The sequence below is a fragment of the Pan paniscus genome, chromosome 7, assembly GCF_029289425.2.
Source record: "Pan paniscus chromosome 7, NHGRI_mPanPan1-v2.0_pri, whole genome shotgun sequence".
NCBI classification, from domain to species: domain Eukaryota; kingdom Metazoa; phylum Chordata; class Mammalia; order Primates; family Hominidae; genus Pan; species Pan paniscus.
This window is the reverse complement of record NC_073256.2, coordinates 81,798,225-81,815,222: the sequence shown is the minus strand read 5'-3', so window position 1 is coordinate 81,815,222 and position 16,998 is coordinate 81,798,225. Positions and strand designations below refer to the sequence as shown.

Sequence of the window (16,998 nt, the reverse complement as noted above, 5' to 3'; positions counted from 1 at the left end):
TCTACTAACAATACAAAAAATTAGCCGGGTGTGGTGGCACATGCCTGTAGTCCCATCTACTCGGGAGGCTGAGGCAGGAGAATTGCTTGAACCTGGAGGTGGTGGCTGCAGTGAGCCGAGATCGTGCCACTGCACTCCAGCCTGGGCAACAGAGAGAGAGACTTCATCTCAAAAAAAAAAAAAAAAAAAAGAAAAGAAAAGAAAATATTACAAAATTATTGCTATATTAATATGAAGAAGCAATCAATGGATGTGCAGCCACAAAGCCTCAGGGGAAGCGTATTGCAGAGCTGTGCCAGACAGTTAATTAAACAATTGCGATTTTTCTAGATTTTGTGAAATTTATGGTATTGTTAAGTATTTAAGCCTTGCAATTTGTTGTGATTTCTTTTTCTCATTCTAAATATATATTCACTTTCAGATCAATTTTGTGTTCTTTTTCTTAAAGAGGTTTGCCCAAATTGTGTAAATTTCAAGTCCCACAAAATCTGGATCTCTGCATAGGAGCTGCTAAATATTTAGAAATAAGATAAAGCTTTTCCTTTTGGTTAAGAATTCTTAACATAGTCAAACAGGATCGTGGTTTACTTCATCCAGGATCTGACCTCTGTGATGGAATTGGTAGCTCTGGGGTGTCAGAGCTGAGAACAGTGAGAGACATGTAGATTCATCACCAATCACCCAGCAGGGAGGAAACCTGGGTAGAATCTGGCACCTAGTATGGATTTCTGTTCCAGAAAAGAAATCTTCCACAAAGGAGGTCTACTGAAATGACCTGGTGGAGCTTTTATCTAATTTAAAACAGGAAAGACTGTGAGGCTGTTCAGAGAAGTGTGAAACACTGGATTGGGGACATCTAGGTTCAATCCTAGATTGAACCTAGGTATCCTAGGGGATACCTAGGTTTGGTTTTCCCACTGTAAAGGAAAAGTTCAGTTAGGTTGACCCAGTGGAGGATGTTGAAGATACTCTCCTATCTTGCTGTCTCTTCTGGTCCTGTCAGTGACTGAGTACTGGGCTGGGCTGATGGATGTTATGGGAGATCCTATGGTCTATGGGGCCAGCAACCCCTGACATAATCTTGTAACAGTTTCTCTCCTTTACAAAAGCAGATAGGATTCAGATGCTAGGATTGTCATTCTCAGGCAAGTTGTGTCAATGTCACAGACCTTTTCCTGAAGAAAAGGAGTTTCCATGCATACATTGCTCCTTAACACATTTACTTGTAATCCTGCTTGCTTGGTCTTCTTGGTATAAACGACCCCATTAAAAGATTAATTTGTCCTTTTACATCTCAAATAAAGGAAAATAAAGTTATAATTCTGTTTCACCATGGGCCCACAGTTTGGCTTCAAGGTCAGTAATAAAAAATGGTCAGAACAACCCCTCTGTTTGCTGGATTGGCCACCTACAGGTCCCCACAGCAAGGGGTCCCAGGTCTCAAGAAAACTCCTTCTGTCCTCTCTAAGCTCCCAAGCCTGAAAGAGTCTGGGAATCTGTACAATTTACATGATTGAAGACCCCTTCCTCTGAGCTACAGTCAGGGTGGGTAATACCTGGATATTACTTAACACTGCATTTCATAGGGAATAAAAGGTGTGTGGAAGCCTTTAACTAGTCTCCAGTGCTTGACAACCTGGAATTTCCTTTTCAGTATGATCAAAAGAATCAGAGTACAATATAGTCCAGAAAAGTACACTGTTCCTAATTTTAGCAGTTCTGACAAAAATGGGCCACTGTCTGAATTATCAAGTAATTCTTTTATTTGGCTGTCTAGGTTTTTTGGGGATTCAGTGATAAAGTCTGTACTCCAGGATAACTATGAGAGAGAATAATGGGAGAGAATGACAGGAGGATCTTGGCTGTAAGGTGGAGCAGGACAATGGCAGGTCTGACCCCAGCTTCTTTAAACAAAGGCATTTCCCAGAGGACGTAAAGTATTCCTGGTGCTGTGAATCCTGTGAGATCTCATCTTTCTTTACATTTTTAAATTTTTTTCACTTTTGGATAGAATGAACTTGAAGAATCAAGTACTACATCACAGTCATGCATACACATGGACACACGGAGGTGGGTTAGCAACGCAAATAGTCCCATCCTTGATGCTGGTTTGAGGCTACTCCTGAAAGAAGCTATATTTCAGGTAAAGAAGGACTTCTCTCTCCTAGTTCACCCAAATTCATAATCAAGTCATTAAAAAGAAGCAAAGTCAAGGGTTGGTGACTTTTTTTGATGCCCACTTTCTTCTATTTCAAAGGAGATCTTAAAGGAACCGGCTGAAATACTTTTTCTGTGAAAAAATTTCTACCTTGGTTCTCCTGCCCTGAGCATTCTCACCCAATCCTCCCTGAATCCAGTGCTCACTCTCTTGTAATGAGACCTGAATTGTATTTCCTTTGATTCATCATCAGCATATTTCATGATTTTCTCTCTAACGGCATCAGGCACTACTTTTCTCTATGCCTGATAAAGGTATCTATCTTTTCATTCTCCCCAGAAGCTGTACCAAAGCTGACAGTCTGTGAAGTTCCACCCATTTGGTTGTGGGAGCTCTCCTACTATAGTGATAGCTGTCCCCGTGGGACCTGGTGCTTGCTCAGGCCTATGAATGGACACTCACTACCTCTGCTCTCATCCTACCCCACCTTTTTCCATGTCAGACTTGATCTGCTCCTCCAGATCCTCTGGGGACACATAGAAGTCCTCTTCTGGCACTGATGACTCGGGCCGGCAATGTCCACAGCAGCAGTTGCAGCAGCAGCACAGGCAGCAGCAAAAATAGCAGCCCGTCAAGAGGCCAACGATGACAAACAGGGCCTAGGGAAACAGAGGCAAAGCAAAATGAGGATGAGGGGTGATGGGGTGAGGGGAGAACCCATGAAATCAAGTCTGTACCCAGGTACCCCCAGAGACCTGAAGACTTCACAGTTCACCCCACAGGCCACATCTTCACCCTCATCCTTACTCCACATAAGAACTATTTCACTTCCTTAGAAACCCATTTCCTGGTAAAGTTTTGCCTAATAAATTAGACTCAGAGGAAATGACTTGTAGCCAAAGTAATAAAGTATGGCCTTTCTTTTTTTATTCTTAAGCTATATGGTGATCATTATTAGGAGCAGAGCAAAGCAAGACAAAAACCAAAAAACCAACCAACAAAACCTCTGCAGGTGAAATGAGTTAGCAAGCCCCCTGCCCAGGGGAGCTGAATCATTCTCACCAGAATGATAAAGAATGAACTGTCCGATACCTCCCCCTCCTACACTCACATTCCTGCTGATCACCAAGTCCTGGATAGCGTCTCTCCTCAAGTCTCTTGCATCCTCCCTCATGCCTCTATCCTGGCCAGCAGGTCTTCAGAACAGATCTTCACTATGTCTAGTCTGGACACTTCAGGAGCCTCGCAACTGGCCTCCCTGCCTCCCCTCTGGCCTCCCTCAAATCCATGCTGCGCATTGCTGATAGAGTGAACTTTCTGAAATACATGTTCTCTTGAACCCATGTGATGGCACTCCTGCCTCTGAGATACAGCCAAGATCCTTATTATGGTGATCTGGCTCTGCCAATGCCTCCCTGCACCAGCACAGCCCTGTTCTTGCCTTTCATTGCCTTATAGCTCTGCTCTCCCTGTGGATTCATCTGTCTGGACGTCCACCTCCCAGTTCCCCAGTCACCTAACAAAATATCCACCTGGTGTGTAAGACTCATCTTGAAGATCCCTTCTATGACATCTTTCCTGATCCTGCCCAAAACAATGACTCCCTCCTTTGTCCCCAGTTGCATTTCATGCAGACTTCTACTTTGGTGCTTTTTTTAAGTGATACTTTTAGAACATTGATCAGTTTGGACTAGACTGTGAGCTTCCTGCAAGCTGGCACTGTCAGCTAGTCATCTTTCAGTTCCTCCTACTGAAGGACTTAGTACCTGGTATGTGTTAGATGCTTATAAAATACCAGCTGAATTAATGATTGTATAAAGTAATAAATAAACAAATGATTTGCTCCACCTGGTGAACAGCAGCAGGATTTCCCCAAAAACATGAAAGGTTTGCTCGCTGTTTGTTATAGCTAAAAACTAAAAGAAACTCTCAACTCCTCCAATGTGAAGTTATAAAAAGTCAGTTTTTGTGAATTGAGCAAAATCAATTTAAGATTTTATCAAAAATATGTAATTTGAAATAGAAAGAAAGGGGTTTATATACCTTTAATTGAAACACAGATTTTATCTAATTAAGGGAGCAAGAGGGACAAAGAGGACTTGTGTGCCTGTGTATTTCTTCAATAACTTCAGGTAGAAATCTTTAATGTTGACAGCCCTCACCTGCCCCACTCCTGCTTCGTAGACCTGGGCTTCATCTCTGATTCTGGCCCCAGGTTTGAGGTGGAGCCTCTGGTGGCTTGGAGTAGGGGAACTTCAGTCACATCCTCAAACATATAATCTCTTTGATATGGAAAATTTACATTTTCGTAGTCTTAGGTAAATTACTTTGTAAACAACTACAACACCTGCCACCTCACTAACAGTCTCCACAGCCTCCTGTGCAGTGTTCTTGAGCCATTGCCCCAAGAAACTCCTCCCTTTTTTAAGCTATTTTTGTCCTTTTTGTTTTTACTATGCAATTCCCACATTGTTCTCTTCTCTGAACTTTTTCTTTTCATTCATATAATGTTTTGTTCTTTATTCCAACTTGATTGTTTGCCTTCTGTGGAAATAGACTTGCTTTATCCCTTACAGTGCTTAGTACAGTACTAGGCAGAGGTAGGTGTCCAATATTTTTATAAGTATGTATCTTTGTGGTACACTGATTAATTCATGTAGTGCATATTTATCACATGATTGCTACATGCAGGTCCACTCTGATGGGTGCCGTGAAATTGGGCTTTGGCACAAGGAGAAGGAAAAGATATGTTTTTTTGTGGTCTTATGTCTAAAGAACCACACCAGGAATTATTTTGCTTATCTCTCACACTACTGGGCAGATTCTGCTTGTCCATGTGAATTTTGATCAATTTTGTCAGCTTCCAAAGCAAGGAAGTTTATTCTCATTTTTATGCCGGCAGGCCCTGATGTGCCATCAGGTGGATGTGTGTAATTATCTGGACCTGCCTCTGCAGTATCTTCCCATGGAAACAGTGTCACGCCCAGAGGTTGGGTTCCCACGCAAACCCACAAAAGCTTGTACTGTCCTATGAACATTCAATCTATTGTCATAAATGACATTGTCGGTGTGTACACTCTCATTCCAAATTCCAAATCTGCTCAACAGGAACTTGTCTCTCCCCTAAGTCTTCAACAACAGAGAAAGGGGTTTCAAAGGGGAATACCAGGTATCCCTGAGAAACAGAACTCTGAGGACTATAGTAAGCAAATTAGGCTAGGTTGCAAGAATCCTTTTGCATGCTGATGTACAAAAACATATTCTCTCTCTTCCTGCATACATAAAACTCAATTTAGCAAGATTTAGTGGAAGAAAATAGCAAACAGATACTACTATTAAACCTGCCTTTTTAGATATTTATTAATTATTATTATGTATTGGAACTTATATGAATGTGAACCGTCCACAAAATATGTTGATGGACTACATGTATGACCCATGTGTAAACATAGTTTTATCAGAAGATAAGGATATTAATATTCACAAACAAATAAAAACCATTACCAAACATATATATACTAGAGATTCCTAGGAAGCCAAACAAAATTTACCACACGAAAGTCAATTCTGATTGCACTAAGCCCTTAAAAATGTCGCCCTTTTCTTGACTAGGTATCCATTTTGCTCTCTGTCCCCTTCTCTGCCTCTCCAGTTCCCTGTCCTCCACTAGTAAATTCTCACCTTTTCCCCCTAATTTCCTTCTCCTCTACCTCACAGCAGGCTCCAAGTGAGTCTCTGACATAATTACCACTCATTCTTCCCAGTATTGTGTTTGCTGATGTAGCCTATGCTATAGATAGAAAAGGACATGGCTAAATTTGCCCTGTAATAATTTATTAAGCAGTTGTCACACTAATAAATTATTTTTGGTTTTGAGCAATGAGTCAGTCCTTACTTAGTCATTATAAAGAATTAATCTGAAGCTCCAAATTCAAATATAATTAATGTCTAGAAGTATTTTAAATCATGTTGTATCTTACAATTATTTGATGAGCTAAACCAGAAATGATCCTAAATAATAGCATTCAGTGGAAGCAATATCTCCTTTTATTTACCAGAGTTTAATAGCAGGAAGGTTAGACTTCCTTTGAGATGGAATCTAAAAGAGTGATTAATATCATGGTCTTACAGGAGATTGTGAAGAAAGGAAATTCAGTTTCACCTTTGCCCACCAGCTCGACAGCACGAAGTAGGTGTTAACGTTTTCGTCTCCAAACTGCTCGGCCACGTAGAGTCCCAGCGATCCGTACTTGTCGTATATGCTTCTCTTTGAAATGTCGGTAAGTATTGCGTGGGCGTTGTTGATTTCTTTAAACTTCTCAGTAGCAGCTGGATCATCTGGATTCTTGTCTGGATGGTGTTTCAGGGCCAATTTTCTTTTAAAATAAAAGAAAAAAGGAGAGTGTGTTATTTGACAAGAATGAACCATGACATTTTAGAAGGGCACTGTTCATTTGTATATTCTTTATTAGCGCAAATACTGTGAAATGGTGAGTTTCAGACTAGCGGTGATTAACAAGTACATTTTCACTAAATGATGTCCCTTGGTTCGAATGCACAGGCGCAATAGTACTATTTCTCCTCTCACATTTCCAAAGGAATTCTCAGTATCTGCATGACTGTTGAGTCTGAGAGACATTTGTTGTTGGCAAATATGCGAAGTTTCTTTTTACCAAGAAGCTATCAGTAGCCCGCCCCTACAGACCTTTAAGAGTTTCAGCAACAGGACCAGTTTACACCAAACTTCCATTTAGAACCAGAAGAATTTTCCAGAATTAACAGAACATCACAACATATATTCTAAAAGTTCAACTCAGCTATCAAAAAAGTCTCTCTTGAACAAAATTAAGACCCTTTCATTAATCTTCCACAAGTCCTAACTATCTCTTGGTTTTCTGAACAAATACTGTGACTTCTTTTGTATTCAAATGCATATTTGGCCTCTTTCTAAATAGGGTTTTCCACTTAATAATCTATAGAAATTTTCTTGTGGGCATAAGGCCTTCTCCTCTGTGGATCAGAAAGCAGTTCCTGAGGGACTCTGCTGGAAATTCCACCTGACTCATCTCCCTACTGTGCCTATCATACGTCTATGTAGGAACACACCTTAAGCTTTTGTTTATTGTATTAGTTTAGAACAAATTGTTTCATTTTAAAACAGTAAGTCCAGAAGTAAAGCAGAAAAGTAGAGTACACCTTATAAATCAATCTACATGATAAACGGAAAAAATCACATCTATTTTAGGAACTGAAGTATTATTGATTAGGAAGTAGATGAATATTTAAGGAGCTCAGCATCAGGATGCTTTAACTTACCAAAATATTTAAAAGCATAAATCATGATGTATAATCCATTCTAATCCTAAACTCAGAATAAATTTTTAAAAATCAAACAATGATGGTTCATGTTAAATTTATTTAACCAAAACTTATTTTCATCCTTTTTGAAAGATATCTGGGGTATTTATAAATTCTTATAGATAGGACCATTGGAGACATGTTTTTTTACATGCAGAATTTATAATGAAATATTTGCTAATAGCATAAAATGCCTTTTGTCATTTTTTTACTTTTATGTTTACTATATTTCAGCACTATTAATATTCCTGGAATTCTCACTCTGGGCCCTGAAATAGGAATTGCAGCATTTCCCCCCACCATGGTTCCAAAGATATCATGTCTAGGCCAATCAAATGAAAGGGCTGTTATTTCTGCCTTGAAAGGAAGAAATCTCCAGGCAGACAGATCACTTGAGGTCAGGAGTTTTAGACCAGCCTCGTCAACATGCCCATCTCTACTAATTAGCCAGGTGTGGTGGCACATACCTGTAATCCCATCTACTCAGGAGGCTGAGGCAGGAGAATTGCTTGAACCCGGGAGGTGGAGGTTGCAGTGAACCAAGACTGCATCACTGCACTCCAGCCTGGGCGACAGCGAGACTCCAAGTCAAACAAACAAAAAAACAGGAAGGAAGAAATCTCTGGAAAATGCCTCTTTACATACATTTTCTTGTTTCTAGGGTGGCTTCCTGTCATTTTTTAAACAGCTTGGATCTCTGTCAGCTCACAAGGGCAGATGCACCCAATCCATTTATCACACTCCTAACAATGGAGTTGGCAAATTCGGAGAGCTGGAACACCTCCACTTGTAACACATCCAATTCCTGGTCATCAGCAACATTTTGATTCCTCTTGGCAGATACTCTTGGCTCTGAGGAATCCTCGGGAAGTATGGTGAGCAGAGACAGCTGCCAAAATTCCACAACCGTCAAGGAGGTGGTCGTGCAATGCCTCACCCTCTTGCATGTTGTCTATAGAGCAAGGAAACAACTATAGAATGTAGAGTTTAAGGAAGTGCTTGGAGTATTTTTAAATAGAATAGGCACCTATCCATTGTTAAAGACATTTGTTGTCATTTCTACATTGATACTTAAAGTGACATAATATTCAACCAGAATGTGAGCCTTTAATTCTAAATGTCTCTACACTCTTGGTCACCTGTCAATGTGGCATGGCTATAGCTAATATTAGAAATAGCATTCAATGCCTCTAATTTCCACTTCAAAATCTAATGACAGCTTTCAACTAAAATGCATAGTGAATTTAATTCGTGGCAGATAAGATAAACATGTGGTTTATAGTTATAATTATCTAAAGCCCTCAAGATCTTCCTATTTTGAGGCAGTGACATAATTCTAAGAGTTACAATGTTTTGCTCCATTCTCTTCCTTGCCCCATCCAACACTTCAAGATGCAATCAAACTACTGCTACCTACCACTCTCTACCAGTCTCTGAGTCACCTGAGGCCTGATTCTAACCATGCTGCCCCAGCTCTTAAAATATTTTAATGTCTGTCAATCTCGTGGTTTATATGAGGCTGTTATATACACCGTTTGGATATTCTCTAAGTGCATGTTAGTCCTTTACAAATTTTTACTTTGGTTTTTAAAATTAATTTGTAGTATTTTAAAAATGCATATTCTAGATATGAATTCTTTGTCAGTTATATGTATTGCATATATATTCTCCCATTCTGGGGCTTTCTTGTTGTTTTACTTTATGATATCTCTTGATAATCACAAATTTTTTCTTTTAATTTACTGAGTTAACCAATTTGTTCCTCAATTCAGGAAGATATTGTTCTATAAACTCTCTATAACTCTAAAATCTTTATAGCTTTTCCTTTCATATGGAAGTCTATGGCCCATTGATACCTGACATTTTAATGTGCTGGAGGGTAGATGTCTAATCTCACTTACTTTAAATAGATATTCCACTCTTGTAGCACCATTTATTAGGAAAAGAAAATCCTTTCCCTGGATTTCTGGGATCTCTATTCTGCTCCATTGGTCAATTTGGTTATTTCTGGGCCAATAACACTCTAACATGTGATGCTTTAAAATATGTCTTCATATGTTAAAGAGCAAATTCTGCCATATTGCTGTTCTTCAAGAGTTCTGTGGTTATTCTGGGTCCTGTACATTTCCACATGAATTTTAGAATTAGCTTGTCAATTTACACACACACACATACACACACACACACACATGAACACATGCACACACATTCACACAACCTATTGAGATTTTTATTGCAATTGCATTGACTCTATAGATTAATTTGGAGATTGACTTTTGTATAGTATGTCAACCTATTTCAATCTTTTTAACGAATTTTAAAGTTTTATCATTTTTACCTTTATGTCCTATGTATATTTTCTTGGATTTAGTCCTGGGAGCTTAATTTTTTGTGGTTTTGACATTTAAAAATGTTCCTAATTATTTATTGCAGATAAAAATTATTTTTTTCTATTTTTATGTTTGAAATAATTGTTGTATGTTGATTTTTTTATTCTTCCAACTTCCCAAGCTCATGTCCAAATTTTATTAAATTATAAATTCTTTTAAATTTTCTACATAGACAATTATATAAGCTCAAGTGATAATTGGATTTTTTCCCTTCGAATCCTTATATCATTTACATTTCTTCCCTTATTGTACTGCCTTGGCTAAGACCCCCCACCCCAAGTACGATGTCAAAAGTGGCTGTAACAGGCATCCTTCTTCTGAATTCACTAAGAGTGAATGGATGCTGAATTTTACCAAATGTTATTTCTGCACCTATAGAGGAGATATCTTGTTTCTCTTTTGGTCTATTAATGTGATTGATTGAGTTTTTAAATGTTAGATGAAGCTTATGTTTCTGGGATAAACTCAATTTGGTCATTATGTATTTTTAAAATTTATTGCTGGGCTTGGTTTTCTAATGTGCATTAAACTCTATAAATTTTCCTCTAAGTGCTATTTTGACTGCATTTCACATCTTAATATGTAGCATTGAATTATAGATATTTTATAATTTTAATTATGGTTTGTTATTTTTAGCCACTAGTTGTTTTAAATTATACCTCCTAATTTTCAAACATATGGAAAATTTCCAGCTATTTAAAAATTTTGCTCTTTAACATAATTGCATTGCTGTTAGAGAACATATTTAGTATGATTGAAATCCTTTAAAATTTGAGCCTTGCCTTATGTCTTATTATTTTTATAAATTTTACACGTGTGTTTGAAAAGGGTATATATTCTGTTCTTATTGGGTACTTTGTTTTTATAGTTTTTGATTTTGTTTGTTAATTGTTTTGTTCAAATCTTCTATATCCTTAGCCATTTTATTGATTTATCAAGCCAGATGTGTTAAAACTTTCCACTATGAATGTAGGTTTGCAGATTTCTCCTTAAAGTTCTGCCAACTCTTTGTTTTGTATATTTTAGGCCATGTGTTTTAGAAGCCCATAAACTTATAACTGTTATACATTCTTGGTGAATCAATTTTTTATTATACTTTAAGTTCTGGGGTACACGTGCAGAACATGCAGTTTTGTTACATAGGTACACACGTGCCATGGTGGTTTGCTGCACCCATCAATCCGTCACCTACATTAAACATTTCTCCTAATGTTATCCCTCCCCTAGCCCCCCACCCCCTGACAGGCCCCACTGTGTGATGTTCACCTCCCTATGTCCATGTGCTCTCATTGTTCAACTCCCACTTATGAGTGAGAACATGTGGTTTTTGGTTTTCTGTCCTTGTGATAGTTTGCTGAGAATGATGGTTTCCAGCTTCATCCATGTCCCTGCAAAGGACATGAACTCATTCTTTTTTATGGCTGCATAGTATTCCATGGTGTATATGTATCACATTTTCTTTATCCAGTCTATTATTGATGGACATTTTGGTTGGCTCCAAGTCTTTTTATTGTGCATAGTGCCGCAATAAACTTACGTGTGCATATGTCTTTATAGTAGAATGATTTATAATCCTTTGGGTATATACCCAGTAATGGGATTGCTGGGTCAAATGGTATTTCTAGTTCTAGATCCTTGAGGAATCGCCACACTATCTTTCACAAGGTGGAACTAATTTACAGTCCCACTAACGTGTAAAAATATCCCTATTTCTCCACTTCCTCTCCAGCATCTGTTGTTTCCTGACTTTTTAATGATCACCATTCTAACTGGCGTGAGATGGTATCTCATTGTGGTTTTGATTTGCATTTCTCTAATGACCAGTGATGATGAGCATTTTTTCATGTGTCTGTTGGCTGCATAAATGTCTTCTTTTGAGAAGTGTCTGTTCATAACCTTTGCCCACTTTTTGATGGGGTTGTTTGTTTTTTTCTTGTAAATTTGTTTAAGTTCTTTGTCAATTCTGGATATTAGCCCTTTGTCAGATGGATAGATTGCAAAAATTTTCTCCCATTCTGTAGGTTGCCTGTTCACTCTGATGCTAGTTTCTTTTGCTGTGCAGAAGCTCTTTATTTAATTAGATCCATTTGTTAATTTTGGCTTTTGTTGCCATTGCTTTTGGTGTTTTAGTCATGAAGTCTTTGCCCATGCCTATGTCATGAATGGTATTGCCTAGATTTTCCTCTAGGATTTTTATGGTACTAGGTCTTACGCTTAAGTCTTTGATCCATCTTGAGTTGATTTTTGTATAAGGTGTAAGGAAGGGGTCCAGTTTCAGTTTTCTGCATATGGTTAGCCAGTTTTCCCAACATGATTTATTAAATAGGGAATCCTTTCCCCATTGCTTGTTTGTGTCAGGTTTGTCAAAAATCAGATGATTGTAGATGTGTGGTGCTATTTCTGAGGCCTCTGTTCTGTTCCATTGGTCTATATATCTGTTTTGGTACCAGTACCATGCTGTTTTGATTACTGTAGCCTTGTAGCATAGTTTGAAGTCAGGTAGCATGATGCCTCCAGCTTTGTTCTTTTTGCCCAGAATTGTCTTGGCTATGCGGGCTCTTTTTTGGTTCCATATGAAGTTTAAAGTAGTTTTTTCCAATTCTGTGAAGAAAGTCAGTGGTAGCTCGATGGGAACAGCATTGAATCTATAAATTACTTTGGGCAGTATGGTCATTTTCACAATATTGATTCTTCCTATCCATGAGCATGGAATGTTTTTCCATTTGTGTCCTCTCTTATTTCCTTGAGCAGTGGTTTGTAGTTCTCCTTGAAGAAGTCCTTCACATCCCTTCAAGTTGGATTCCTAGATATTTTATTTTCTTTGTAGCAATTGTGAATGGGAGTTCACTCATGATTTTGCTCTCTGTCTGTTATTGGTATATAGGAATGCTTGTGATTTTTGCAGATTGATTTTGTATCCTGAGACTTTGCTGAAGTTGCTTATCAGCTTAAGGAGATTTGGGGCTGAGACAATGGGGTTTTCTAAATATACAATCATGTCAACTGCAAACAGAGACAATTTGACTTCCTCTCTTCCTATTTGAATACCTTTATTTCTTTCTCTTGCCTGATTGCCCTGGCCAGAACTTCCAATGCTATGTTGAATAGGAGTGGTGAGAGAGGGCATCCTTGTCTTGTGCTGTTTTTCAAAGGGAATGCTTCCAGTTTTTGCCCATTCAGTATGATATTGGCTGTGGGTCTGTCATAAATAGCTCTTATTATCTTGACATACGTTCCATCAATACCTAGTTTATTCAGAGTTTTTAGCATGAAGGGCTGTTGAATTTTGTCAAAAACCTTTTCTGCATCTATTGAGATAATCATGTGGTTTTTGTCATTGGTTTGGTTTACTTGATGGATTATGTTTATTGATTTGCATATATTGAAGCAGCCTTGCAGCCTAGGGATGAAGCCAACTTGTTCGTGATGGATAAGCCTTTTGATGTGCTGCTGGATTCGGTTTGCCAGTATTTTATTGAGGATTTTTGCATCCATGTTCATCGGGGATACTGGCCTGAAATTTTCTTTTCTTGTTGTGTCTCTGCCAGGTTTTGGTATCAGGATTATGCTGGCCTCATAAAATGAGTTAGGGAGGATTCCCTCTTTTTCTATTGTTTGGAATAGTTTCAGAAGGAATGGTACCAGCTCCTCTTTGTACCTCTGGTAGAATTCGGCGGTGAATCCATCTGGTCCTGGACTTTCTTTGGTTAGTAGGCTATTAATTACTGCCTCAATTTCAGAACTTGTTATTGGTTTATTCAGGGATTCGACTTCTTCCTGGTTTAGACTTTGGAGGGTGTCAAATTTTTATCATTATGAAGTATCGCTCCTTACTGTAGTAATGCTTTCTGTCTTCATTTTAATTTTAATAAAGCTATACAGCTTTCTTTTGGTAAGCATCTGCATAGCATCTTTGCCCCTCCTTTTATTTTCAAATTTTCTGTATTCTTAAATATTAGATATGTCTTTTGTAAAAACCATACGATGTCAGTTTTTTATTCAAAGTGACTTTTTTCTTTTAATTGAAGCATTTGGTCTATATTTATTTTTAATATAATTTCTGATATTTTTCAGGTTTACTCACCATATTCTACTTGTCCCTTCTAAAATATACTCATATTTCTTTTCCCTTTCCTTTATTGCCTTCTTGTTGGATTAATTTCTCATTACTCTACTTTTTTTCCCTGTTGGTTTAGAAATTATATATTCTTTTATCATTCTTTTCAAATCCACTGGGAATTAATTCACAGTTTTCTTTAAAAAAAAAAAGTCTTTATTTCAACTCAATTTTGAAAATTTCCCTGGATGTAGAATTGTAGGTTATCAGTTACCTTCTTTCACCATATTGAAGACTTTTGTCCTCTGTCTTCTGGCTTCTGTTACCTTGGTTGGAAAATCAGCTGTAAGTCTAATTGTTGTGCTTTAAAAGTAATATGTATTTTTTCCTCTCGTTGCTATAAAGGCTTTACACATGTTTAGATTCTGGAAGTTTTCCTGTGATGTTCCTGGGTACAGAGTTCTTTGCCTTTATTTTACTTGCTTTTATTGAGTATATGTGGTTTAATATCTTTCATGAACCTGGAAAATCGACATGTTGTTTTTTCAAATGGCTTTTCCTCATTCTCTTTCTACTCTCCTTTTTAGACTCCACTTGCTTATATCTAACTTAATAAATCTTCTATGTTTTTTATCTTTTTTCATTTTTCATCCTTTTGTAATTCTTTCTTGTTAATGAAACTTCGTTTTTATCTTGTTAATAAATCTTCTACTTTTAAATCTTTTTTCATTTTCCATCTTTTTGTAATTCTTCTTTGGTATTTTCTTCTAAGCTATCTTCTAGTCAACTCTCTAACCTGGTGAAGGTTTTTTCCTTTGGTGATTGTATTTTCTGTTGTAGAGTTTCTGTTTATTTTGCAAATCTGAAATATCCCTTTCCATAATTTTCAGGATTTTAAAAAAAAATTCTCAGTCTCATATTTTATCTTCTTGGTCATAGATAGTTATTTTAAGATCTGTATCTGATCATTCAAATGTCTAAAATTCTTATGGCTCTGTTCCTATTATTTCTGCTAAATCTTGTTCATATTGTCTTGATTTGTATGCTTATCTCTGTGTCAAACATTGCATTAAAACATATTTAAGAAATAATTTGAGGACTAAGAAGATATTATCTTAAACCAGAAAGTGTTTTTATTTCCTATTTTCAGATTTCTGTGGTCTTTGCAAAACTAAGATCATCTTAATCCAATATTAAAGATCAAGGTTTCCTTGGCTACCCAGATGACTCAAAGTTCAGTTGCAGTCCATACAAGACTGGTGTTCCTATTATTTATTTCTCTGTAACAAGCTACATAAAGTTTAAAGTTTAGTAACTTAAAACAACAAGCATTTTATTTAATTGCTCAAATGTTGTCATTGAGCAGAACTTGGTGGGGACAATTTTAAGCTCTGCTTGGCATTGGTTGAGGAAACTTCATTGGAGCTGATAGATATGCTCCCAAGATGGCTTCACATATATCCCAATAAGTTGGTGCTGGCTGTGGTTGGGAGCTCAGCTAGGGCTGCTGTCTGGGGAACTCTGTTCTCCATGTGGCTTTTCCTCATGGCTAGATGAGGCTTCTCACAACAAGATGGTCTTGGGGTAGTTAAATTTCTTGAATGATGGCTAGCTTAAAACAAAAGCAGAAACTAGTAGACCTTTTTAATATTTAGGCACAGCATCACTTCTGCCATATTCTATGGGTTAAATTGGGTCAGAGAGCCATCCCAGATTCATGACTTACAACACAAGGACATGAAAACCAGCGGGCATGGTTGTTGATGACCACCAAAGTAATTGTCAACCACAGAAGATTTCCTTCTAATTTACCCTTTCTCCTGGATTACAGCACTTCAGAATCTCAATAAAATTGCAGGACCTTCATCCTTGTTGGGCTAGTGTCCAAGTTTTCTCCTCTTTTGTCTGTAGGGCTGTTTTTTATAGTCCTACTTAGCCTTTCAGCTTCTGTTCTCCAAGATCAGGGCCCAGTTAGCAGTAATTCTTTACTCTCAAATGCTTTTAAAATATGGGGGGGGGGGCAGTGGGAGGTAGGGGAGGGTGGGGGGTGTGTTCTTTCAGTTTTTCTAGTTGCTGTCAGCAGGAGGAACAACTGGTACAAATTACCTAGTCAGTGAGAACCAGGAAACTCCTGATGATCACTTATGTCTTTGTTGTCTTCTTTCAACTATATGTTAATCCCACCAAAGGCCTTACATGCTGTTACACATATGAGCCAAAGACAGCCTCTGTGTATTGGCCCCTAGCTTTTTAAAAATTTCTTCACTGCAGGCTGAAACCCAGTAGCTCAAAAGCCTGCCAGCACCAAAGTCAGGTTTTTATACATCTGTTTATGTATTTATTCTTAAATATTTTTAAAATTTCAATAGCTTTTGGAGTACAGGTGGTTTTTGGTTACATGGATGAATTGTATAGTGGTGAAGTCTGAGATTTTAGTGCATCCAACACCTGAGTAGTATATATTGTAGTTTTTTATCCCTCACCCCCTTCTACCCTCCCCCTTCTGAGTCTCCGAAGTCCCTTATGTCACCCTGTATGCCTTTGGGTACCCATAGCTTAGCTTATAAGTGACAGCATACAGTGTTTTGGTTTCAATTCCTGAGTTATCTATTTAGAATAATGGCCTCCAGCTCCATCCAAGTTGCTGCAAAAGACATTATTTTTCTCTTTTTTATAGCTGAGTAGTATTCCATGATGTATATATATCACATTTTCTTTAGCCACTCATTGGTCGATGGGCACTTAGGTTGCTTCTGTATCTTTGCAATCATGAATTGTGCTGCAATAAGTACATGTATGAACATGTCTTTTTGATATACTGTGTTCTTTCCCTTTGTGTAGATACTCAGTAGTGAGATTGCTGGATCAAATTGTAGGTCTATTTTTAGATCTTTAAGGAATCTCAATGCTGTCTTCCATAGTGGTTGTACTAATTTGCATTCCCACCAGTAATGTATAAGCATTCCTTTTTCACCACACCTGTGCCAAAATCTATTGTTTTTTGACTTTTTAATAATGGTCATTCTTGCAGGAGT

The 16,998-nt window shown here is 37.7% G+C and overlaps 1 protein-coding gene across 1 annotated transcript in view; it reads right to left on the bottom strand.

The window, feature by feature from the left end:
- The window catches only part of DNAJC5B (DnaJ heat shock protein family (Hsp40) member C5 beta), a 77,770-nt gene that overhangs the window by 18,048 nt on the left and 42,724 nt on the right, over positions 1-16,998 (bottom strand). The window contains exons 4-5 of the mRNA XM_003831373.5: positions 6,321-6,534; positions 2,646-2,817 (exon numbers count right to left, since the gene is read on the bottom strand). Of these exons, the coding sequence (XP_003831421.3) occupies positions 2,646-2,817; positions 6,321-6,534 (386 nt within the window). The remainder of the gene's footprint in view (positions 1-2,645; positions 2,818-6,320; positions 6,535-16,998) is intronic.